This window comes from Anopheles ziemanni, chromosome 3, assembly GCF_943734765.1.
Source record: "Anopheles ziemanni chromosome 3, idAnoZiCoDA_A2_x.2, whole genome shotgun sequence".
Lineage (NCBI taxonomy): Eukaryota > Metazoa > Arthropoda > Insecta > Diptera > Culicidae > Anopheles > Anopheles ziemanni.
In genome coordinates, this window is record NC_080706.1 from 67,910,326 (window position 1) to 67,935,752 (window position 25,427).

At 45.1% G+C, this 25,427-nt stretch overlaps 5 protein-coding genes across 5 annotated transcripts; 2 read left to right on the forward strand and 3 right to left on the reverse strand.

Moving 5' to 3' along the window:
* Positions 1–643: 643 nt before the first annotated feature.
* LOC131287688 (CD2 antigen cytoplasmic tail-binding protein 2 homolog) lies at positions 644–1,950 on the reverse strand. Its single transcript, XM_058316764.1, has 2 exons — positions 1,754–1,950; positions 644–1,660 (listed from the first exon to the last, which is right to left on the reverse strand). The coding sequence occupies exons 1-2, from the start codon at positions 1,894–1,896 to the stop codon at positions 676–678; spliced, it is 1,128 nt and encodes a 375-aa protein (XP_058172747.1). The 5' UTR covers positions 1,897–1,950; the 3' UTR covers positions 644–675.
* A 562-nt stretch (positions 1,951–2,512) lies between these two features.
* Positions 2,513–5,949, reverse strand: LOC131286404 (UDP-xylose and UDP-N-acetylglucosamine transporter). The gene is made up of 2 exons (XM_058315351.1): positions 5,836–5,949; positions 2,513–3,910 (listed from the first exon to the last, which is right to left on the reverse strand). The coding sequence occupies exons 1-2, from the start codon at positions 5,919–5,921 to the stop codon at positions 2,974–2,976; spliced, it is 1,023 nt and encodes a 340-aa protein (XP_058171334.1). The 5' UTR covers positions 5,922–5,949; the 3' UTR covers positions 2,513–2,973.
* A 5,212-nt stretch (positions 5,950–11,161) lies between these two features.
* Positions 11,162–14,181, forward strand: LOC131287544 (major facilitator superfamily domain-containing protein 12-like). The gene is made up of 5 exons (XM_058316602.1): positions 11,162–11,641; positions 12,612–12,937; positions 12,999–13,285; positions 13,362–13,838; positions 13,921–14,181. The coding sequence occupies exons 1-5, from the start codon at positions 11,191–11,193 to the stop codon at positions 14,060–14,062; spliced, it is 1,683 nt and encodes a 560-aa protein (XP_058172585.1). The 5' UTR covers positions 11,162–11,190; the 3' UTR covers positions 14,063–14,181.
* Positions 14,182–14,811: 630 nt separating this feature from the next.
* On the reverse strand, positions 14,812–17,245 carry LOC131289793 (TAR DNA-binding protein 43-like). Its single transcript, XM_058319106.1, has 2 exons — positions 16,050–17,245; positions 14,812–16,010 (listed from the first exon to the last, which is right to left on the reverse strand). Exons 1-2 carry the CDS (start codon positions 16,972–16,974, stop codon positions 15,211–15,213), a joined length of 1,725 nt encoding a protein of 574 aa, XP_058175089.1. The 5' UTR covers positions 16,975–17,245; the 3' UTR covers positions 14,812–15,210.
* A 752-nt stretch (positions 17,246–17,997) lies between these two features.
* Positions 17,998–24,037, forward strand: LOC131286395 (sorting nexin-17). Its single transcript, XM_058315342.1, has 6 exons — positions 17,998–18,552; positions 21,810–22,002; positions 22,078–22,796; positions 22,876–23,082; positions 23,145–23,252; positions 23,325–24,037. Exons 1-6 carry the CDS (start codon positions 18,490–18,492, stop codon positions 23,502–23,504), a joined length of 1,470 nt encoding a protein of 489 aa, XP_058171325.1. The 5' UTR covers positions 17,998–18,489; the 3' UTR covers positions 23,505–24,037.
* Positions 24,038–25,427: the final 1,390 nt, after the last annotated feature.

Below are 25,427 nucleotides of genomic sequence, written 5' to 3' on the forward strand. Positions count from 1 at the left end.
TTTTGCCACTTTTTGGGCCCGACACTGCGAGCGGGCCCGAACATTTTCGAGCTGAAAATTTCAACTTTTGTAACAGGAGCGCAGGATTTTCAGGAGGTAGCAGGAGCAACATTTTTATCGATTTTTCGCCCATTTTGGGTCGATTTTTGGGGCTGAAAATTTCAACTTTTGTAACAGGAGCGCAGGATTTTCAGGAGGTAGCAGGAGCAACATTTTTATCGATTTTTCGCCCATTTTGGGTCGATTTTTGGGGCTGAAAATTTCAACTTTTGTAACAGGAGCGCAGGATTTTCAGGAGGTAGCAGAAGCAAAATTTTTATTCATTTTTCGACCTAAACTGGTAATTTTGGGCCGATTTTTGGGGATGAAAATTTTCTTTTTTTTTTACCAAAAGCGATGGATCTAAAGCAGTTTTACTTACCTAACTCACTGTTTTCGGATAAAATGCAATATTTTTGGATAATTTAAAGCTTTTTTTACTGTTTTCGGATAAAATTGCAATGTTTTTTAATAATTTAAAACTGGGTAATGTATTAATAAACGCGAAAATACGGTATTTGTTTGAAACCTTTCCTTCTCCGTATTATGGCAGTTTGACGATGGACATAATTTTGGTACACAGTAAAGAACGGCATGTTTTAGATGAATGGTTTATTAATGTTTATATTTGTTGCATTACAGGTACAAATCGAAATCGATTCGAGCAGCAGAATAGAACCGTGCGTCATCGTCGGCAACCTTGCGAACGAAAGCACCACTGCTAAATCGGCCCTCGTCGGCGTACTTTTGCATCTGTTCCGTCGTGAATGGGCCATGCACCGCTTCCGCGTCCTGCTGTTCCTTGTATTCCCACATGAGCGGCGCTTTCGGTTTCTCACCATCCTCTTCCTCCTCCTCTTTCGTCTTCTGTTCAGTCGTTTTTCCGCCTCCATCGGTGCCGGGGGATGTTTTAGAAGTGTCCGCTTGCTGAACTTTACCGTCGGTGCCCAGTTTATTCTTTTCCCGGCTATCGAAGTCATCGGCGTACATGTCGAGTTCCTCTTCGTTGGCGGCACCCCCTCCCGCCGACCGACCCTGCCTGCGCTCCCCATCGGTCACTTTCTTCTGTATCATTTCGAACGTTTCCTCGTACACGTCCATGTTGCCACTGTTGGTAAGAATGTCGTTCGATAGCGCGGTCAACTTCGTTATCTTACCGCTCGCTTCCTCCGGCGATTTGCCTTCCTTTTTCAGCTTCCACCGCTGGGCCGTGGTTAACCTCGCCGTACCCTTACCCAACCGTTGGAGGGCCCGCTTGACCGTTTCCTTCGGTTCCATCAGCTCCAGCATCTGCCGGTAGGTGCCAATATCGTCAAACTTTGCGCCCGGCTCTCCGTCCTCGTCGTCCGAGTCGGAATCCGCCAGTCCGCGCTCACCCTCGCCCGAACCCGACGGACGCTCCTTGTAGGTCGGATCGTTCTTCAGCTTCACCCAATCGATGTTGTCCAGCCAGTGGTCCTTCACTTCGGCCGTCTTCTTCCACAGATAGTGACCGTCGACATCGAAGTGGCCTTCCTCCATCTCCTCCTTCATGTTGAACGGCGTTATCTTAACTTCACCGTCCGTGCGTGCGATTCCATCCTCCTCGCCATCGATTTCGTTGTCATCCAGAACGTTGTATCTTCATAGGAGTGGGGGATGGTAAAATAAAACATCATTTTCTATACGACCTATAAGATGCTTCTCCAAAGAGGGGCAGCATTTTATAACTCACGGTGCATCGTCGCCGCTGTCGTCTTCCTCGTCCGAATCGAGTGTGTGCTTACTGGTGGAAGGTTGATTGTTCTGCTTGTCTTGAACCAAATCGTCGAGATAATTATCCTCCTCCACTACGTACTCCGCTTTACGTTTGGGCATTATAGTTTATTTACGTGAAAATGTAGTATTTTCTTCACAAATGATGCACTGAAATAGACGCCGCACGTTCAAAACAACAACAAAGTATGTCATTTGGGTGATATTGACGGCCAACTGACAGCAAAACAGGCGAAAACTGTTATACCTGTTGGCTATTCAGTGCTGCTTGCAATTTGATTCAGTCTCATTGAAATAATTCCATGGTTTGTTTCATGTTCAATACATGTTCGTTATTCACAAGTTATTAAATTTATTCATGATAGAAAATATGAAATTCAAGAAATTTAATTACAAAATGCAAGAGCTAAAATGATTTAACATTATGTCGTAATTTCAAACGATTTCAAAACCAAAATGATCTATTTGAAAATATCTAGTGGAATATTTATGGAATAGTAATGGAAGCAAGTATGTATTCCGAACTTCCGACGGTACAAACAAATTCGGTGGATTACGGGTTGGCTCGGAAACCACAGTTGCTGAAATTAACAACAATATTCCGTAGCTACAAAAAACACGATTGTATTTTTCATGTTTATTTATTGTAAAGAAAAAGGTCAATTTAAAAAAAAAAGCTGAACAAGCCAAACGTTGCGTCGATCTCTAATTTAAAAAAATATCGTAATTTACACAAAATTCACCATCGCTTATCTTTCTCTTAATTGCACGCGAAATCTTTCTCCAAATGTAATCAATTGTATACTTAACGGGCATCTCTCTGGATTGATTTGATCGTTTCAGAGCAGCACACGTGTCGATTGGGTTCGTAAGGTGTCACATGTACGCATCCTGCACAAACACGTCTTATCGATGACTCTCCTCTACCTTCTCCAAAAATACTGAAGGAAGTGAAAGTATCCAGTTTACAAACTAAACTAGTCTAGCTACCGGTCTGAGTTAGGCCCTAACAACTTTTAACACCTTGAACTCGACTTTTGTCATAAACACACACACTTTGTATTTTCTTTCCGCGCAGTCGGAGCTGAAGCTTAAAATTCGTCGTCGAGTCTTTGAAGGTAGGAACACTCGCTACACAAATCTAATGGTTTTATAGCAAACCGGCACCTCGCGAAAGATTCAGTTCACTTTCTTCTGCTTCTCGGTGGTGACGGCGGGACTGAGGGCTGTCCGCACCTTACCCACCACCTCGGTGAAGATGATCGTACCGACGAACACCAGCAGCGTGCCGATCCAGTGCTGCACGGTGAACGGATTGCTGAAGTACACGATCGAGAACAGCAGCGAGACGAACTTGCGCAGCGTCACGACGAGCGTCACCGTCAGCGAGGAGCACTCGGTCGTCAGCACGTACACGGAGCTGATGCACACGTACTGCGTCAGCACGTTGCCCAACAGGTACAGCCAGGTGATGGGCACGGAAACGCCCAGTGCGGCGATATGGTGCGGTTCGCTGGCATTAGCCAGCTGAATGTGTTCCCAGATATTGCCGGCGAGCAGCGCAAAGAAGGGCAGGGGCAACAGGTGCGTGTAGAAGAGGGCCTCCTTCGGATACTTGCCGTACCGCTTGTAGAGCACCTCCTGGTACAGGCCCATCCGGGCGGACACGAAGAGCGCCAGTGTCAGAAGGGCGATACCGAGTGTCCACCAGAAGAACACCGCCACCGGGTCCTCGTCGGCGGCGTTCTTCAGCACCTGCGTGCTCTGGACCTTCGTGCCGGACACGATCGTGCAGATGACGATACCGAGCGTGATCATGCCGACGGAGAGGTACTTGGAGAAATCGTAGCGCTTCTTCAGAATCAGTATGCCCATGACCATGTTCGCGATCAGCGAGCCGGCGCGGAAGATCATGTGCAGCGGCATGGGAATGTTGAAGTCGAACGCGTAGTTGTTGCACACGCTGGCGACGAAAAACATCACCACAAGGATGGTGTAGTCCTTCAGCCCGATCCGAGGCCGCACCGTGCCGCATTTCGACGTGAACAGGAAACCCTCGAGCGCGATCAGCAGAAACTGTAGGAAGGTAATGAGGTTGCCAGAGCCGGGATCAATCCTACAGGGGGAGAAAATACAAACGGGTATGGTAAGAATAATGTGCACTGTCCAGCAGAGGGAATTCGTTCATATCTTATCACTCTTATCACATCAATCACTCAATTCTTCACTTTTTGCAATCACTTTTTCTATTCCTTTGTGCCTTCTTATATACTTGCTTTACAGTTTCAGTTCAATTACACTTTAATGCCGCGCAATGTTCAACGAACCAAAGGAAATTCTATTTTAATTTCTATTTTAAATAACTGTTTCTTGTTACAAAAACTGCTCTTGTTACAATCTTTTTTTCTGTGTTTAGTTCTTGAGCTGGAATATTTGTTATGGCTCATACTGGTCTTAGCAGGGACATAATTAATTGCCGGTAATTTAATCCATATGTTAATTAGCGAAGGTTGTTTATTGCTCAAAAAAAGTAGGTCGAGTTACACCATTTTGGCGTTTTCCATGTTAATGAGGTCCGCCATATCAAAAACCACCTCAGTCTTTATCGTCCCTACCCCGGTTATTTGACTACACATTATGCGCCAATAACCCGTTTTGTAGTGGATGGGTAAACAATTTTAAATTCACACATTTTGTTTGTGTACTAAAAACATCAAAGAATCCAGTGGTAAATGGTGCTCAGTTCTTCAAACAAACACATGTGCTCGGTTCGTTCGTTTTATTGCATTATCATCCTCATTAAGTCATGTTACAAGCACGTGTCAGATGGCGATTACCAACAATGATTTCTATCTGATACCAAATGACTAATATTACATTTAGCCTTGTAAGACAGAGATGTTCCCTGTCTTATTCTGTCTATTTTATGTGTCTTTTTTATCTAAAAATCTATAAATAATTTTAAAAACGGCATTAAACCTTTTTTAAGAAAAGGTTGCCATCCCGAAGCTGAAATGTGTGCTTGATGTGAAACGATATCTTTCAAGTATGAATAGTTGTAGTGATACGCATGTCTGGTTCAAAAACTATTTCACGCTTTACCCACTTATCGCAAAAAGGAAATCCACAATCGCTTGGAAGGCTCACAACAAAAATTGTCCAAAGAACTGATGTGACCATTAAGTCGACAGCTGGTAAAAAAAAACATACAGGTTGAAGGTAACATACCGCAAGGTGGCAGGTCAATTAAAAATCGGAAACGAACGTAACGTTCACGTTCGTCATTAAATTTAAAGTTAAAGGGATTGATGCACCATTTTCTTATAGGAAAATCGTTCAAAGTATTAACTTTATCAACATTATTTCAATCTGATGACAACAGTCCTTCTGTTTGTTGGCAGCATCGAATAAAAGCCTTCTTTGATAAGAATGGATGCGGCGAATTACTCCAGCCTTTTGCAGAAAACGAGACCGTCAATCGCACTCTTGTTACCCAAACGACGTGTCATTAAAATCCAAAAATAAATTTTTTTTTCACGCAAAATATTCCCCTGTTGGCGGGGCAAATGAAGTGCTAGGCGCGGTTGATGACGTATTGAAAACAGATAAATAACGAACAACCATGCAGCCCTATGTGGCAATAGGACGACAACGATGAGATGTTGGTAAATATTATACCTCGTAGTGTACCACGTTTTTCATGTGATTTGTGCGTGTGCGTGTGTAAAGAAGTATATTCCACCTGATTTCGATGGCAAAAAAATAGTGAAGGAAAACAAGATCGCGGACTATGATAAGCGCGTCGCGATTTCATGCTCGGTTGTTCGGGATAAAACAGCTGATATTTCCGATGCGCTAAAACACACACTCATACACGCATGTGTGTCGCGAGTCACGCAACGATGTTCGCGGGATCGTTTTGATATCAATTTGACCTTAACCTGCTTACCGGAGCTCGCGAAGACGACCACGCCACACTAGAAACAACGAAAACCCCGATGGGCCGTTACATAATTCCATCCGATTTCAGCAAAAACTTACTTAACCAGCAGCTCGAGAAACACCACGTTGCTACAGCAACCGACGAACACCATCACTATGGCCAGGGCGGCCTTCATGTTAACCATCGTGGCCGCTGACACCGTGTACTCCGTATAGTAAGAGAAATAACGTATCTTCTTCCTGGCCCTTGGTTGGCCAGAGGTGGAGTTAAATCACTTTTGCACCGCTTCTAGTAATACTGCTGCGCTTCGAACTTTCGGACCTCGCAATGATCGCGGCAGGCGTTTCAATATCAAGTTCAGCGTTTATCTACTCGCGCTGGTCGGCTCCGGCACGCACCTGTCACACTACGTTCGTGCCGATGGAATGAGAGACCGGGGTAAGAAAACCGCAACTCGAATGCCAACACCTTGGACACCTTTCCCTTCTGCTGCTCGCTTTGTTTCTTGAAGCAGCTTTTACCTTTTTCTCTATTTCTTTTTTTGTGGGGCCCGAAAACCGAAACCAGTTTGGTGGCCGCTAGCCGCTACGTCGACTGTTCCGCGTTCCTTTGCAGCGAGCTTGCGCCGAAACACTTAACCACCACGAGACAAACGGGGAGGCAATGATCACAGCGAAATCTTCGCGGCTGCTCCAATGCACACACGCTCGGAACGGCGGACCGGCAACGAATATTCCGAGGAGGACGCAATGGTATCAGTTACGGTCATCGTGATTTGCGGGTTGTGTGCTGGTGTGCCTTTTTACGCGGCCCGTCTCGTTTTAGCTAATCATTGCCAGCGTGCTTTGTGCTGGTCAATATTTGATGATTGTAAAGATGAAAGTCACTCCCTTCGTTGTGGCAGTACAGAGGGGGGTGCTGGCAAGGAATACGGTGGAGCGGAACAGGAACACTGTCTCGTGGCGGGTCCAACGATAGATAAAGTACACTAACACGGGCTAGCTAAAACTCGTTTCTAAAAGTAATGATGAATGGGATTGAAAACTTGTTCTATGGTCAAGGCCGATATTGGGTAACAGTTTCGTGTCTATTTGTACTCGTTGGCAACTCATTTTAGACGGCAAAACACGCAAACAACACAAGTGCGTCCCGATGGCCGCAAGAGTGAAACACAAAATGCCGTATATATAAATAAACAGCTGTCAAGCGGGAAGGTGGAAATATTTCAGACATTCGAGCTTCTGACAGCCTACTGACAGCATAACAAACAAATCGTAGGATACCTGTCTGCTACGTAGGGCTAATTAATTGTGCCACAAAGAAAAAATACTGAATTTAAATTTTTTTTTTATGTTTGTAGCTTACACCTCAGTTCTAACTTGGTTTAAAAACAACTAGCTACCGTCGTCAGGGAACAAGGCTTTGTAAAAATAAACTCCGGAAGATTCCTTTCAACTCATTTTTTTCAATTTTGTAGAATGTTATTAACGAACTTTTGAAGACTTCCCCTCATCACCCACCCGTGGGAATTGTATTTGCGCATCGAAGGATGATGGACTTTCCTCAACCCTTCGCCAATCAGTTCTTATGAACCATTTAACGCCTCCTGATGATAACGCCGGGAAGGAACGTGCTGCCCTAGTGTAAACAAAAACACTTGATAACCGAACAACTTCCTTCCGATGCCGCTATAGAATCCGTTTCCCTATGACCACCATCATCAGCTATTGATCTACTTAAACGAGGCTGAAGCGTCAAAAGTTCAACGTGCATTTAGTAGTGACGCGTACAGCGAAAGGTTTATGGGCGGTACAGCTGTGCTGGAGACTATGTTGGTTAGAATCTATCTGAGGCTTAATCTTTCAGAAGATTACGTCGTTTTAACACATTTTCTCGGGACGCTTTTTCATACACCTCGAGGAAGAAAAGTAATACCCACGTGGTTGTACTTTCCACCGTTTCACTGCTACCCAAAGGGCCTATTACGGAAGAAGGAAAATGAAAGTTCCAAAGATCGGCCGTTTGGCCTCGTACGACAATCAGGTTTTACGGCAAGCGCCTGCATCAGCCCTTGCTGTTGTGTCTGGTGCAGTTCTGTGCCACGAAGCGGCGCACGTTACGGCACGTTGCATAACCAAAATACTCCGGCCGGTACCCTCAAAGGATGACTTAGTAAAGCCGGTGAATGGTTTCTTTAGCATACACTTTTTCACGTTTGTACACATTTTTCCACCAGCAGTTCTTTTGGTCGCAGTTTCATGAAGATATGATTTGTGTCAGGACAATTTATTTGTGTCACCTTTGCAGTAAGAAAGCTAATTCCTTTCCTTATCATTAACCAAACTGTTTTCTCTTATCCTCTGTTTAGAACATGGTACAGGCAGCAACATGAAACACTTCTACGGCTTTCGCTTGTCCCATAAATGTCATTAGTTTCAAAATTCGTTACAGTGTCGATTACAACTTCTTCACGCCGGCAAACGGACAAACCGCGTTGGGGCTGAAAAACATACCGCGTGGGCTCAAATCCCATGAAGAAAAACCCCAGTTTTTTCACAGTTCATTCTACCGGTTTGGTTGCAGAGTAATTTTCTCGATTCAAATGATTTATAATGCAGCTGCTCCATGATTAAGAATGATTAACGTTATTTTGTTATAATTTATAATTAACATGTGTGACCTATTCAACTGGTATCGGCGGGAACTTTTTGCGGTGCATTATCAACACGTGCCCAATAGACAAAAGCATTACGAACTAAAATCGGCGGGTTCGGTTAGTGGAATCAGACACCGACAAAAGAATCCTTCCAAATGCCCGGAAATGGCATTGTGACTTTTCCTATTTTTCAACATTAATCTAGTGCTAGCTTTCAACTTGAGCCACCGCCGGTCCAGACGGTACATTTGATAAGACAAATTAAAAATTATGGAAATTAAAAAACCTTTCAAACGAGAGACAAATGCACCCGGGGGGGTGACCTTATGATTAGTGTCACGCAAAAAAAGATACAGCAGAGGGTAGGTACATCAAACGGCCCGATGTCGCGACCATCCCGCAAAGTGAAGCGTTGTCCTAGGGCATGCATGAGTTGAGTTGCGTTCTGAAGCCTCCCTTCGTCCATTCCGGCACGAGGTCGATGAACATCGGTTTGAAGCCATATATGCGCCACCATGTGATTAAGATCCGGACACCGGCCGACTCCGGGGTGGCAGCTTAATGGCAGCATTGCACATGCTGCAAGCGAACGCGATCAGTTACCGTTGGATCGCCGTCGTGGAAAGACGTTGCTGTTTCGATACACGTATAAACCTCGGAGCTTCTTCCGTAAAACCGGTTCACGTTGTACAGATTTCATCAAGTGGGGCAATTTCGCGAAACCCCAAACTTGTTCTATTGCCTGTTCTTAGGGGGTGCGTACCACGTTTTAGTTGAAAGCTCCAAAACTTTGCTGTGGTGGAGACTTCAAGTCGAATCACAGTGGCCCGTACAAAAGCTGCTGCTATATCCTACTGACAAAGAGAGTGTACCGAAACGTAGTGAGCGTGAGAGATTTGTCGTGCTTTTGTCTGCCTTCGACGCGCTGAGTAATCGTGGCAGTTGGATGTAGTTGTATCGCTTCCCATCATCCCCCATCGTTCCGTCGGATAAACATCTCTGGGGCGAGTGTGGCGCAGCTTGGCTTGTTGGGGCCAGTTACGCTTTAACTTCCTATCAGTATTGATAAACATTCCGTGCAGTGACAGTTTGTTCCATAATCGGTGTGGTAGATATCCCCCCTCCTCAGTGCATGCTACGATCTTTGTCGCCCATTGGAGACAACTTCCTCTTCAAACCACACAAAACGCAGCTTGGCGCAATAGAGTTCGCGTGAATTTCGTGGGAAAATCTCTACTAGTGTCAGTGCTTTTAACGATGTCTAATCGTAGTTTGATGTAATGGATAGGAAACGACGCGACACGTAAATCCCGGCATTGCCAGCATCAGCAGATTTGTGGCAAAATATCCACCCACCAACTTGGCTTTCTCGACTGTTTAGCAACAGTAGTGTGCGTGGATAAGTAACAGCTGGTTTTGTTTTTGTTTCACCGTTTTGGCTACGGAACTACAGTAAATCGGTTCGCAACAGATTTTCCATCCTCGGCGGTACACGTGTGCTTAAAACTGTGTGTTTACTCAAGTGCTCCATTAGAGCTTATAAGCCCCATATTACTCATATCGTCATCGGAAAGAAAATTGCGTTATCCACCTAGCAGCGGCACGAACCGATTAGTTGTTTACATATTGAATTTGTGTTTATCAGCTGTTTGTGTACGACGAAAGTAGCAGAGCGGTTTCATAGAATCGCTCGTTGTGCACGGTGTTGTGCGCGAACGTGAAACAAATCGTCCCGTTTAAAAGTTCAGTATGCATAAAGCACAACATTATTAGCCGAAAAATAAACCAACATCGAGTGTAAGTAAAATACGAAAAGAACGTCGTTGATGACGAGGAATTTTCATTTTGAAGTCAGTTGTATAAACGACGGATTAAGTGTTTTGCCTTTTAAATTAGCGCTTTTCATTTCACAACTTAAGCAGAAAACTAAAAAAAAAATCAAATTTTCAGTGTATCATTTTCTCGTGGGGATTTCAATTAAGTCACCATTTGTATGATTAATGGATTGCTCTCTTTTAATTGTTTTGTATGCAAATCATGTTTTCGCTAATCATCACAAAGTTTTTGTAGTAAGCCTTATCAAGAATAGCGGACGACACGCGCCAAATTTTTGGCCAATGGTTTTGAATACGAACAAAAGAAACTGCATCTTGCGATTTTGGCGTACTAAAGGAAAAACATGCGTCAGCTCAAACAAAGGCTACGAGAATAGAACGCTTGAGTTGTTCCCAAGATTTCCCAGTTTTTATATGGCCTTACTGACGGGACTGTCTGTTGGCAGTGATTACGAACGTAGACAAGGGGTAACAACCCCTTCTTTAAAAAATATTGAAGATATTAAAATTGTAAAAAAATGTTTCGTTTGATTTTGTATAAACCAAAACCCATACTTTGGTCTAAAATGTAGCCCACAACAATTTTAAAATAAGTACAATATTGCTAGGAACTTGGTACTGAACGTTGGCATGATCTTTTATCGCTATAGTTATCGTAAAACTTGCCTACACAAGTAAAGGTAATTCCCACGAATAGACGAGAACAAGTTTTGCAATACTAGATTGTATTTGTTAAGGAAAAAGAAATAAAAATTACTTCATTTAATTGGGCGCACGTTTTTCCACATAGAAACTCAACCGGTACAATTTGTTGGGTTGGTATTATTATTCAATTATCGTTTTTTTGTGATCTTTTTAGATAAATTTTGCCTTCTGTGATCAAACGGTTTACATGCGTCTGAACAGCGCCCGCATAGCCAGTCACTTCGTGATACAGCGTGAGTGAGCACGCGGATTGTAAAATGGCCGGCACGGGAAGTAGAACGCCGCTGGCAAACGGAAGGACCACCGCCCACCATCGCTATGGAGCGACGACGGAGACACGGGCGGCTGTGGTGGCGGCGGTGAATGGAAACATCGGCGAACCGTACGACCATACGGTGACGCCAGCGGGAAACGGTGCAGTACCCGGCCAGACGACGACGGTCGATGAAGAGCGCGAGCAGCTCGACAAACGCTCCACGCTGAAACTGTGCGAGAAGATCGGTTACGGACTCGGCCACGTGTACAACGATCTGTGCGCCGGCGTGTGGTTCAGCTATACGCTGCTGTTCATGCAGGGCGCCCTGGGGATGCCGGCGGCGGAAGCCGGTGCCATGGTCATGCTTGGGCAGGTCGGTGATGCCATCGCGACGCCGATTGTGGGTCTTCTGACCGATCGATACGGCACCAAACGCCAGTGGCATATTGTAGGTAAGGAATGTCGTTACCATTACACTCCTTGGGAGTTTTAACTTTACAAAAATAACAACACGTTGAGTTAGATCAATTGTAAAAAGTCACCATATCGTTTCTATCTTTTTGCAATAAGCTGCTTTTTGATTATAAAGCAAATTTTGAATAGCAATAATTCCATGATTATACATCTGAGCATAGAAAATGTGTTGTACTTTCACTGTGGCTGATTCATCCCTTTAATACTTGTTTGTAGGCCATTATTGCATATTTGCCTGTATAAAATTATCGTCATAGTGCTTTTGACCCGGGGTGGTAGTCAAAACGAGTTTTTAATCACAATTATTCTTTTTAAAGAGTTTTAAAATGTAGAACAATGGTTGATTTACGCGTTAGGTTGAATTTAAATTTAATTGTGAAAAATAAAAGACATCCATTATCCTTATCGCTACTAGTTGCACAATGGATGGTTTCGATCACATCATATAATTTATTTAAAATATTTTGCAACTCTCTTCTTACCACTTCAAATTTTTGAAGCATAAGTTTGCAGCGATGGAAATGCAGTTTTTTTTTTCAAAAAACTTAAAAAATTCCGAGTATAACACCCACCAATGTTTTCGAAGCAATAATCGAGGGTGATTATGAAAACGGGTCCCGGAGGGAACATCGGGGTTTTTTTTTTTGCAAAGCCCGGCGGAATATTAGTGGAAAATGAGATTAGTGGAAAATGATGAGGGAATTTAGCGTGCAGTGAATTCCTGGCACCGGAAATCTTTTTGGAGCCTTTCATCACCTCCTTCGGTCATGAAACATTCCAGCTTAAATTTGCGGGGAAGTATTTGCGCAAAAAAAGGTAAATTAGAGATGAATTAAAGATAGCGTAAAGAAATGCTGAATTCACCAAGAAGTTTCCTTTTGTTTGATAAACATCATTTTTGTTTTGGTATTTGTGCTGAAAAATAATGTTGCTTTTTGGTTACTTTAGGTACCTTTATAGTATTCCTCACCTTTCCGATGATCTTCTCGCTCTGCCCGTGGTGCTCGGTTGCGCCACACTGGTGGGAGATTGTATACTTCACGGCTGTGATACTGGCGTTCCAGTTCGGATGGCCGATCGTGCAGGTGACCCACCTCGCCATGATACCGGAGTTGTCGCGCACGCAAAAGGATCGGTCCGATCTGACCGCCGTCCGCTACTCCGTCTCGATCGTGTCCAACGTGATCGTGTACATCGTGACGTGGGCCGTCCTGAGGGCGAATCGTTCCACGGCCGAAAATCAAATTGGCCCAACCGATGCGTACCGGTTTCGGGTAAGTGCCACCCGAGTGCCATTGTTTTTATAACTTAATCAATTTGTTTCCTTTTTTGTAGGACATTTCCCTCATTCTAACCCTAGTGGGTGTCTCCATGTCGGTGCTGTTCAATTTTTCACTCACATTTAGCGGCTACGAGAATCGTCGAAATACGGCCCTGCAGCACAACATCATCCGACCGTCTTTGAGCGCCCCGGCCGAGACGGATATCGAGCGGGAGAGTTTGCTCGGTTCCGAACACAGAAATGGCGGTCCATTGGCTGACCTCGATGCGGTGACGACGGTTATGCGCAAACCAAAGAAAAACTTCTTCAAATCTCCACTGCTTTACCAGAACGCGTTGTTGTAAGTCCAGGGAAAAGGGGTTTGATTCGTCGATTAGTTTGAACTTTAAGATCTCCTTTTTTCCTTGTCGCCGTAGGTACGTTTTTTCCAGGCTCTTCATGACGACCTCGCTCGTTTACATGCCCCTCTGGCTGGACGAACGATCTTACCAGCCGAACGGTGCCGACGGCCAACCAGCAAGTGATGCCAGCGTGGAGCATCTCGCAACCGTCCCGCTCGTATCCTTTCTGGCCTCGTTCGTGGCCTCGCTGGCCCTGAAGTACGGCAACCGTTTCGTGGGCAATAGTCTGGTATACTTCGTCGGGTCCGTCATCAGTATCAGCGTGTGTCTTTGGATCGCTCTGACGCCACAGGCGGGCACCTTCAGTACGGTGTCCCTGTACGTGATCGCTTCACTGTTCGGGGCCGGAAGTTCCATCACCATGATCAGCAGCCTTTGCATTACGGCCGACATGATCGGGAAGCATGCCGAGCAAGGCGGCTTCATCTACTCGGCCGTCACGTTCGCGGACAAGCTCATCACCGGGGTGGTCGTGGTAATCATCGAGTCGGTGTAAGTTCATGCCCATAGATTCTCGAATCGAAATGCAAAAATACATCATGAAATAATAATTGATTTTCCTTCCTTTCCCTAGCAAATGCCGTGATCGAACCGAATGTCCCGAGTACTATCGGGGTGTGCTGTCGTACGGGTGCGGATTGGCAGCAATTCTTGGCGGTCTCACGCTTGCCACCTTGTTATGCACAAGGGCGTCGACCAGCCGAAGGCACCGGTAGTTGTGGCATACCGATATACGGAGGCTCTGTTGTGTATTATAAAGTATAGAAAATGTTTTTAAAGTGTTTCTCAGAGTTTTTTTTTAAAACGATTTAAATAAATTGTATTAAGATGATGATTGTTTTTGGTTATCCTTTTCTTCTAGAGCGGATATTTATCCTATCGCAAGGCATTTTGTTCCAATCAATATAATTATATGATTAACCGCTAATAATCGTTAAATATGCTGAATTAAACCAATATACTGCCACTTATTTAACTTCGATGTGCATAAGATGTGCAATACTATAGCGAGTGCAACGATTGTGTAGAAGAGCAATTTTTTATCAAAATGAGGTCGGTCTGAAAAGCAAGTTGACATGAAGCAAAGGAAAAAGGAGTATGTGTCATGAAGGACATTTCGCAAGGAAAAGAAATACACTGCTCGTATCATAATTATTATTACTTATATTTATTAGCGTTACAATATCCGCTGTTCCACACTTTCGTACGCATTCTTTATCCATTGTAAATTTACGCAACCGTACCTAGTCCTGCTGTAGTCGTCCGGTCCGACCACTTCCCTACTACTTTCCGGCGGCGGCGCTGGCGACGCGGGAGTTGAACCTAAAACCCCTACAGCTTTCCAGCTGGAACCGATTTGTTTCGAATTTAGTTTCTCGCCAAAGGACCTCGCGTTCCAACTGTTCCGTCGCAGGCACACACGCGCACACACATACACACTCGCACACGCACACTAACACACACACACACACACACACGCAAAAACACAAAACGAGCACGCGGGAGGAGGGAGAGCGTTGAGAACCGAAGTCTGCTTTATATTAATTTACAAAATAAAATAATAACAAAATAGAAATTGTTATTGTGTCACAAGCAAACCATCTAACTCGGTTCTCTCCCTGTTCCTCGCTTTCCACATCGTCTCCACCCCCTCCTCCACTGACAAACCACTTTTTGAAGATCAAAAAAAAAAAGATAGAAGGATCTTCGTAGAGTTTACAAGGAGTCCTTGTGGCAGATTAAGATAGTTCGTGTGTCGCCACCGCTTCCCGTTCGGCCTGGAGGTGGCGTTCCTCAATCTGTCTTTGGTGAAGGGGTGGAGGGTCAATCTTCTTGCTCCTTATTGGAGCATCATTAATCTCTTTTACTGTCGATTCGGTTCAACACCTCGTCCTGCTCCAGGTCCGCCAGCTCCAGGCGCTCCATTGCCAGTCCCATTCCAAGCCAGATACTCCTGACCAGTCGGCCCGGCACCCCCCGGTCCTGGCCCTCCACTGGGCGCTCCACCGGGACCACCGGGCGGACCGCCGTTCGGTCCCCCGGGAACACCCGGATTGGCCTGTCCTGGCCCTCCGGGTACACCGGGACCACCGGGACCACCTGGACCGCCCGGGACGGCATTGTGCATCTGATTGCCGATAAGACTCCACTGGCTCAAAGCGGCCGCTATGATGGCCGGATTGATGGGCATCTGGTTGAGGTTCATGTTGCCTGCCCCTGGTCCACCGTGCGCTCCTCCGATGACGCCCGCCCCATTATTACCCGATCCGGCGGCGGCTGCCGCTGCTGCTGCTGCTGCCGCGGCCCCGCTGCCACTGAGATGATTTCCCATCCCCGCATGATGGCCGGCACCGCCGTGCATGCTTCCTCCGCCGCCACCGTTCGGGCCATTCGGGCCATTCGAGTTGAGTCCGAGTGCTTGCAGATTCGGCATCGAATCAATGCTATTGCTGTTCTGACGGTTCTGGGCGGTGTACTCGTTGTAGTTCCAGATCGGCTGCTGGTTTCCACCGGCTCCCGTGGGCATATTGTAGCCACTGGGTCCACCCCCACCGCCCCCGCCGTGATGATAGCCGGCATTCGAATGCGGTCCAACTGGTGGTCCACCACCGCAATACTCGTTGGCTCCACCAACGGGACCATTCCCGTTACCAACACCTCCGCCTGGAACGCCGCCGACACCAACCGCACCACCACCAGCACCGCCGGCACCCCGGCCACGGCCATCGTAGTTTGCGAAGTTGCCACTCATTTGCTGCGCCTTACTGTGGTGCCTTCCGTGCTCCGGCCGGGGCGAGGCCGTCGACACGTACACCGACGTGCCCTTGATCAGATGGTCCTCCCCGCACAAACTCTGCGCCACGTGCGGGTCGATGAACGTGACGAACGCGAACGCCCGGAACGGCTTCGGTATGAACACGTCCGTCACCTCGCCGTACTTGCTGAAGTAGTCCCGGATGTCCTCTGCGCCGATGTTTTCGGTTACGCGCCCCAGAAAGATCTTGCTCGGCATCTGGTGCTGCATCTGGTCCTTGCTGCTCGGTACCTTCACGTCACACCAGCGGCTATCGATCAGGTGCCGCTTGGAGAGTGCCTTCATCTGGCACTCGAACCGTGCGAAGCGGATAAACCCGTAGCCCTTCGATTGGCCCGTTTTGGCGTCCTTCTTGATCTGCACCACCAGCAGCTCACCGAACGTCTCGAAGTACTCACGCAGTCCCTCCTCGGACGTTTTCCACGGCAGTCCCAGCACGATCAGATCCGTCGTCGTGCGGTTGCGGCTCTCGATGCGCTTCGTCTTGGGAGTAGAGTTTTCCAGCTTGTCGTCGCTCTTACGCTTGTTCTCCTTGGGGAACACGCAGATGTACACAAAATTTCCCCAGCCAAAATCCGGTGAAAATGGGTGCAGCTTGTTGTCACTGAGCCGCACGCCGCGGATCGCCTTCGTCTCCGGATTGCGATATTTCAGCCCGCACGCACCATAGAACTGGGCCTGCAGTGTCGACAGCAGCAGCGTACCGTCGTCCTCGAGCGGTATTTCGACCGCTTCGTCACCTTCCTCCTCGACGACCAGCACCGCCCCGGAGGAGGGCCCCATGTCGGCGGCCAGCATCCGGTCCGGTTCCATGACGGGTGTTCGTTCCACTAGGTGCTGCTCTGTGTGTGTCAAGAAACAAAACGTCCCCCAGCAAACTGTGCGTACGGATCAAATAGTACTAGCTCGAATGACGCTTGCCAACTCGTACACCGGAACACTTTCCTATGCTCATACTAGTTTCATGATTTTTCGCATGAATGTTTATGTTTTCTCTAAACTAAACGCGTCGGCAATTGTAATGCTTCGAGAAATGCTCCGCACATGTCAAAAAACTACACAAAATTGCACAGTAAATGCATCGACGAACTTTCCCGTATGACAGCCGAGAGCGGAGCATCCAAAACACCAAAGATCTTTATATCACAAGGTTGCGCACTAAACCACCATATTGAATGGATGTAAAGGGGACTGTCAAATCAATTTCTGACCGACACCGAAGAGGCCCTAACGAAAAATTAATGTGGTTCAGAAAGTTTTCCTGAAATTAACATGCAATTTATGTAATAAACACATTACTAAAACGCATTACAAATCGGTCACCAGTATGGAACACCCGATTTGGCTTTCGAATTCAGGGTCGTGCTTAACCATTCGGGTTCGATATTCGAAATCGGCAATTGTCAAATTTTGTTATGAACTTCTGACTTTGATGAAAATTATAGCCTCAGTTGATTTTTTCTTGCAGACGATGCAAGTCCTCGGGGAAAGTGAGCGTAGTTTGGGTTAAATTTGCAACCCAAGTCTGGAATTTGTTGTACAGACACACCGCACAGCTGGGCGTTTCATGCTCACAGAATTCTTCCTGCTTACTTGCAAATCATTCGGAAGGGGGCGCCCAAGATCGCAACTTTTGCCTGCTTCTCCCGCAACGTCCACAAGAAACCGTAGTGCAAGTGCAACAGTGCTACAGCATACAGGCCTGTTTTTTTGCCTGTATCCCCTAGCGACTTTAGGAGGAGTCGGATTTTTCTAGTCGTTTAAGTTTGTGCGTAGGAAGACGGGAATGAGATAGTATGGTCACTATCCCCAGATGTGTAACTAGTTTAGTTGAAATGTTTGAATACTGTATGAATATGTTGTAAACAAGGTTTGCAATATTATTCTCGTCATCACCACCCGGTGCAGTCGTACAAAACCGTAGTGTAACCCAACTAGTGCAGCTTATTTCGTCGAAAAACAACCAAAGTGATCAACTTCCGACGCATACTGGAGCTCCAGCTCAAACGCTCGCAAGAAACAGAGAAACCCGTAATGAATAGCATTCGTAAGCCGCTGCTGACAACATTACACCACTCTGCACTAATAGGCATTAAGTCAGCATTAAAAGCAGAGGCACCGACCAAAGGCGACTGTTGACCCCACCAGCGCTCCGACCGAGTGGTAATTCGATGACAAACGCGAAAGGTTAGCATACATCGGAACGAGCCACAGCAATCTTCCAGGGTCGTACAGCGGTGGTGCGTTCGTCAAGTTTGTCTCTGCGTGTGCAGGAGTTAAAAAGTCTCGGCCTTCCAACCTACGGACGGCCAAAGTTCGCTGGAAAGAATGCACTTTTCCATACCGAGCACGCAAGAGTTCGGTTCCGATGGCAGCGGATCATCGTTTACGGTGAGTGTTGCTCTTCAGTTTTGCAGCCTAATTGCGTTTTTATCTTGAAGATGTTCCCACCGATCCGCACCGAGATCGCACCAAGTCGCCCGTAGCATACCTCGGATCGTGCCTCAGTCAGTATAACGCCAAGCGTGTATCGAGGTTTATCCAATTAAATTTCCCCACATAGCATACAAACGCTCCACAATTGATCATCATTTGGTCTGCTTGCTTCCTTGTGCGGAACTGCTGTGGGGCGCCGGTATCACCGTACAGGGGAGCGTACGGATTTTGCGTTTTCTGTCCATCATACGCAAAGAAATGGACCGATGGAGCGTGTCCTCTTGAAAAGCTCCTCACCTCCTTCCTACTGCAAGAATGCGAACGTCCAGTACCGGCGTGCGATATATTTTGCGTTTTCGTCAGCATCTAGTGCAGGCATATCGGTCATCAACACTGTTTGTTACTCCGTCGCATCCCCCCACCCAGCGGCGTATATCACCCTCTTCCAACGTTCAAGTGATCGTTCATTAAATGACCCTCTCGGTACGCCAAGAAGTGTAATGGTGCAAGCAAGTGGCGATAAATTGCACCACAGACAAATCTCCTTCAGATCGCACCACGGAACCACATACTTCATGCAGCACATGCTTCAAACAGAAGTGTGTTGGCATGGGCAAATGGACAAGCTCTCGTGAGCAGAATCAGTTCACGGCCTTTTATTTCCATATGTTTCGGTTTCCTTTTGGTTTGCTGTTTATTCGCTGGTGGTACACAATATCATAACTGGATCAAAGTATGCTAGACAGGGATATTTGCGGGGGATATTTAAACATACCATAAAAATGTACGTTTAGCTGCATACTAAACATGACATCTGGCGGTTTTAGGCGTTCTTTTCGATAAAAATAATACAGTTCGACAAAGATAACAATACAAAATGCTTTTATGCTCCCGTGCACTGCGAGTAGACAAGCCCCTCTTTGACTGCCAGGTTGATTTTTTAAAACACTTTTTCCCAACAGTCGACGTTTGTTTGTTCGATGGTTCGAACGGGCCGGCAACAGTTCGCCGGTCCCGTATCATATAGCATACACTGTGTTCTATTTTCGGACCGACTTTGGAGCGAAGTAGAAATGAATAAACAACGGTCCAGATAGCACCGCACCTCACGCAATGGCGCACCGAATCTTTAATGAACATAAATCGATCTCCACTTTTTTTTTCATTTCATTTCAATCTTTCAGCTGGTCGCGCTCGTCTGCCCTTCTCCCATATTTTCGATAAATTATGCTTTTGGATATGCTGTTGCATGGCTTTGGCTCAACCATAGCTATGCATGGAAATTGTACTTAATCAGGCGTTTAATGGATAAAATTAGCTTACGGTTATAACTATTCAATTTCTATTCTTATTTTCAATGCAAACTCTCTCTATGATGCCCTCATTTGGTAGCCTTGCAACTCCACGGGTATTGATTAAAGCTTTCATACATAGAAATAGAGTAAACTTTTCTTGAATCGGCCAATGACTCCAGCCTTTGCGATAAGAATCATCGCTGTTAGTATGAAATAAATAGACATGACTAAATAATACATTGCAAGATCCTAGTTGGCGCCGCTTTGCTTTGCTGCTGTCGTCAGGCAGCATTGCCTTCCCCTTTGAGACAATTCTAACACCCAGTTCTTCGTTGGAACGACCAGCATGATCCGCGACTCGTGCGGTTCACGGGTTCGATTAGGATTACTCTAAAACTGGTACCCCGATGAGTAAACCCTAGCTATAGCGGCTTCCCCTTGGAGTACGTGTAGGATTTAATTTTCGTTGATAAGAACACCCAACGAGAAACAAAGAGCACCCAGACACCCGGAATCAAAGCTAAATACTCGTTGTATGAGTATAATCTTACCTTAGCTTACCCTTTGAGCACGCGGCGGTTTGTTCGTATTTTCGTGATGATTAATTTTCATGAATAAGTTTGTACGCCGGACCATATTGAACAAGATCTGTTCCATCAGCATATTCTGTTACAAGACTAACTTCAATATGTGTGTGCATCTTATCAGCCTATCCAAAAATACATGTGAGGGCATTCGAGTGGATTCTATCATTTGAATCACCGGGGATTCCGTCAAATGCTCCTTATACAACGAGTTGACATATCACTTTTTAGATTTTTGTAGTTGTTATAGAAGCCATCGCTCGTGGGTTTTTTTAAAGAGAAGCATTCGTCATGTACAAGCCTTCAGTTTCCTTGGATATGATAAAATCGTCACTCTTGCTATTTGCTGCATTATTTGTTGATTGCTTTATTTATACACTTGGCCAAAAAATCGAGCGTAGGACTACAACTTTTTCACGAGTTTTAGTTTATGTGGAGAAAACAAACAAACCATTGCAAAACTTACGGATTTTGGAATATCACATTTATGTTTTCATTTGGCATCTGAAAGTTTAATGCAAGTTGATTACTTCTACCAATAATTACACAGCAAAACCAGACGCGATATTTTAATATGAAAAAAGTGCAAAATTGAGAAAACAGTTAGTTTGTATGTTCTTCTCTTTTGTGCAAGGTGGTGTCAAATTGAATCAAACATAATTCTTTATTATATTTCCACGTTATACACTTTACCACTTGTTACAATCGTCGATGTATCGTAGATATCCTTCAGCGCAATTGACTGGTGTGGAAAAAATGGTGAATCTCCGGCATAGAATCAGGTTTCCACCGTCTGTGAGACTCAAATAGATCAATTCAGTATTATTAGACGAACAAAACATTATTTCAGAACACTTTTGATTTCACAACATACTCCTTTGCATATCGAATTGTAATATGTAATATATTGTGATATAAAAAATTGTAATTTTGAAAAGATAGGCTTGTTTGAGGCAATAAGACCTCACAGATTGTTCGTGTAAGAAATTCACCGGTTAATGTTAGCAATAACTTCATTTTTTAACTTGTCCATTTGTTTCTACTTTTTTTATCCAACTTGTTCAAGTCATGCTAAGCTGAGATAAAATAAATTAAGCGAGTTAAATAAGGCAATATGTACATTTCGTTTGTCACTTATGTCATTACTACACAAGTAATTTTAAAATATTGCAATATTTCAATGTTTCCTCGAGTTACGATAGAAAAACCAATTGTGCTTTAGGTGTATACTTTCATTGCTTCATGAGTGTACTAATACTACTTTTTATACTATTGCAAATAATACTTAATTAATTCCATCGGTTAATTAATTTTCATTCGATTATTTTTGCAGGGCTTCAACATCCACATCAATGGCAGCTTTCACTGTTGCCTTCGGTACAAACAGTTGCACAGCCTGCACGAGCAGCTGAAGCGGTCCCTGCCGTCGATTGCACTGCCAAGCTTTCCGCCAAAAAAACTACTCTCACTTACTCCGAACCAAATCGAGCAAAGACGTTTGAGCTTAGAACGATACATTCAGTTGGGTGAGTGGACATCTGTTGTTTTTTTTATGGTGTCTGCAACTGAATATATTCTTTTTCCTACCGCGTACATTTTAGTGGGCCAAGATCCGGTACTATGTCGTTCGGAGCTGTTGCGTGCGTTTCTACTGAATGCACAGCAGGAGTCCTCGTTCACCGAATCGAGTGAGGTTTCGCTGGACGTGTATCTTATGAATGGCTACCGAATAGTGGCCAACGTTTATACGACGGACTGCACGAGTAAGGTGCTGGAGAAGGCATGCGCCTTAATCGAACTGTCCAAGGAGCGGGTCGGCTACTTTGCGCTTTACCTGATGCGAAAGGAGGCGTCCGGTGTGCTGACGATCGTGAAGCGTTTGATGGACTTTGAAGCTCCGTACATCTCGCAGAAACGCTGGGACGAGTGCAAGCTTGTCCTGCGCACCGGCTACTGGGATGCTTGCCACGATCTGGAGCTGATGCGTGACCGGATCGCGCTCAATCTGCTCTACATCCAAGCACTGAGCGACGTCGATCGTGGCTGGATCGTGACGACGCGCGACCTAAGCGAGCAGCTAACGAACCTACAGGCACGCGGCAACAAAACAGAGTATCTGGAGATCGTACGGAAGCTGCCTCTGTACGGGTGCCTACAGTTTCCCCGGGCCAGCGTCGACTATCCCGAACCGAACACCGTCGCAACGGTAGTGCTGGGCAATAAGGAGCTGAATCTGCTCACCTTCGACGGGAAGGAGATGCAGGAGATCAAGTTCAAGGTGACTCGTATTCGCTGCTGGCGCGTCACTCCTATTCATATTGTAAGTATGCGTGAGGCTAGTGGTGGGAATTGAGGTACTAAACATCAGTTATTTTTCAATTACGCAAAATTTCTGTTAGAACGATGAACACTCCTCGATGGAGCCGCAAACATCACATCAATCCAAGATCAGCCTGGAGCTATCGTTCGAGTACTTGATGGCGAAGAACCAACTCAAGTGGATTACCATCTACAGCGAGCAGTCGATGCTTATGTCCGTGTGCCTTCAGTCGATCGTCGACGAACTGCTGAATCAGAAGAACGGTTCCGATCCAGTCCATTTACAGGTATGTTTGGTATTTTTTTACTCAATGACCGTTTCTATTAATCGTTTGGTTTTGTTTTGCAGAGTGTGCAGCATGTGGAATATACGCCTCTTTCCTATATCCGACGTGATGGCTCCAACCATTGCATTACAGATTCCAGCTCAACCGATACTCTTTGCAATCTAGTAAATGTAAGTGACACACTGAATGTGAACTTGGCGAACACATGTGGTATAATCTTTTCTTCTATCTGCAATCCCTAGAATGATATTAGTAGCAACAACGGTACATCGAACCAACCATCGAGTCAACATACCACTACCAATGGGTCTTCCTTTATCCGGCGCAAACTGAAGGAGTTTAACACGACAGTCCGTTTCAAGAATGGCAAGGATTCTGTGCACAATGAGGCGTTTGAGTGGATCGGAGATGACGACCTTTAGGCGCTAAGCGTCATCAGAACAAAAGTGAAAAAAGAGCAAAAGCAAGATAGTGAGTGGAACGAAAAGAAGCTAGATATTATTACTTGAAATAACGAATTTAAAGCTTTCTATGCTATCAAGCGGTAGTATACTGCCGAAAGCGTCAAGCATGACTCTTTGTCTAACGTCCGTTTTGCAAATTATACTAAATGTTTATCGTTTATTGAATACAGCTTAGAAGTGGTGGCTACTGGGAACTGAGAACTTCCATCCTTTACATTTTTCTTTCCGTCAGACATCCCCTTGGCATTATACCGGATCCTTATACGCAGGTGTATCTGAACAGACACATATAACACCTGATAGAAACTACGTATTTTTGTATTTCTTATTTTGGTAGCATTTTTACGGAAGGTATGTGATCCTAGACGGGTGGATTGATTTACAGGCTACACTCTTCTAACAGGCTCCTCCACTGTGAACCACACCTCAATGTATCTTTCTTTGTATGTTAGTCCGAAAAAGTGGTAATAAGTAGAGAAATTAGTACTCAAAACAACTATAACACAGTGTTTTGTTTCAGTGTGGCATTAGAAGAAACCGGGCAAAGGATGTACCCAGGTGGGATGGAAAAAGCTACAGCAACAGTGGGCAATGTGGACAAGGAAATTATTAATTCATGTGACCTTCTCCAGGAATGTGAACATATAGTGGTAGAGTAAAAATAAAACGAATTGTCGGTTGGTGCTTCCTACGTTTGATTTATTTATTTATTCGCTAACATAATCGTTGAGCGGTTAAACGAAAAAATTTATTTACGCAAAATGGTGCGCAACCAAGGGCCAGCTCGTCCGTAGGGATCAACGGGTATGAAAATGGTGTCCATAAACACCGTGAATCCAATGATTCTTTGGGTTACAATGTCGTGATACATCGAATAACTGTTCTGAAATGTTCGCTCCGAAACGATTGCTGCCTCCATTTCTTTTGCTCGTTGCAGTAGTACGATTTCAAAATCGTAGTTTTCTGTAGGATTTTCTGAACAATTCGGCACTAGCTCCACAACGTCCGAGAAATTGGAAAGGTCCGGTAGTTTTTGGACCATGTACTCCGGACAGAGTACTTTGCCCAGATGCCCGATATTTTTAAACCATCGAATGGCTGATTTAATTCTTGCTAAAGTGAATTGTTTATAGACGTGATCGTACGCCAAGTTTTCACCATCTATTATGACTGGCCGGCGCTCCTCTGGCGGTATGTTGATAGCCGTGATGTCGAGGCGTGTTGGAACGGGATTTCGCGTGAGGCCGGATGTCGAAGGCTGGTTTGCCTCCGCAACTGTTATTGTTTTTTTCCTACCAGAGAACTTAATTCGTTTCGGTTGTCGAGCATTTATAGATTTTGATTTAAAAGAAACTGTTTTTCGGCTGGAATTCGTTCTTTTGCTGACCGCTTTACGATTGGCTGATTTACGGGGCTTGGTCACCATTTTGAGCTGGCCTGGTTGAACAAGCTTCGATTTTCGACAATTTTGTTTCAAACCCTTCCGGGGCGATCAAAGATAGAAATCCAAATGCAGAAACATTTCCTTACTTCATGAAACTATGTTACTACGATTACGTACATTGGTTCCGCAAAGTTCTTATGGACCGACATACACGATCTTCAGGTCCTTCTTTGGATGTTAACTGCCATCGCTGCCAGGCCTGTAAGTATGGAAAAAATGTTCATCAGCCTAATGTTCCGATTGTCCATCCTTTTCATTTATGGAGTTACATGTACAAATCGGTGGAAAGAATCAAACATTATTTACAAATTTGTTATTTCAGCAGAAAATACCTTGAAGGTATCTGTATCTAAATTCCATTCAAATGTTTATTTCATAAAATAAGAATCGAGGTAAAATATTTGTTGTATCAAGTTGTTTGCCTTCAAAAGACCTTT

Coding starts and splice junctions, on each gene's coding strand:
- LOC131287688 (XM_058316764.1), bottom strand. CDS start 1,896: ATGCCCAAACGTAAAGCGGAGTACGTAGTGGAGGAGGATAATTATCTC. Junction 1,661..1,753: donor GACAGCGGCGACGATGCACC/GTGAGTTATAAA, acceptor ACTCCTATGAAG/ATACAACGTTCTGGATGACA.
- LOC131286404 (XM_058315351.1), bottom strand. CDS start 5,921: ATGGTTAACATGAAGGCCGCCCTGGCCATAGTGATGGTGTTCGTCGGT. Junction 3,911..5,835: donor TTTCTCGAGCTGCTGGTTAA/GTAAGTTTTTGC, acceptor CTCCCCCTGTAG/GATTGATCCCGGCTCTGGCA.
- LOC131287544 (XM_058316602.1), top strand. CDS start 11,191: ATGGCCGGCACGGGAAGTAGAACGCCGCTGGCAAACGGAAGGACCACC. Junction 13,286..13,361: donor CTTTACCAGAACGCGTTGTT/GTAAGTCCAGGG, acceptor TTGTCGCCGTAG/GTACGTTTTTTCCAGGCTCT. Junction 13,839..13,920: donor GTGGTAATCATCGAGTCGGT/GTAAGTTCATGC, acceptor TCCTTTCCCTAG/CAAATGCCGTGATCGAACCG.
- LOC131289793 (XM_058319106.1), bottom strand. CDS start 16,974: ATGGAACCGGACCGGATGCTGGCCGCCGACATGGGGCCCTCCTCCGGG. Junction 16,011..16,049: donor CCGTGGCCGGGGTGCCGGCG/GTGCTGGTGGTG, acceptor GCGGCGTTCCAG/GCGGAGGTGTTGGTAACGGG.
- LOC131286395 (XM_058315342.1), top strand. CDS start 18,490: ATGCACTTTTCCATACCGAGCACGCAAGAGTTCGGTTCCGATGGCAGC. Junction 22,003..22,077: donor AGAACGATACATTCAGTTGG/GTGAGTGGACAT, acceptor CGTACATTTTAG/TGGGCCAAGATCCGGTACTA. Junction 22,797..22,875: donor GCGTCACTCCTATTCATATT/GTAAGTATGCGT, acceptor AATTTCTGTTAG/AACGATGAACACTCCTCGAT.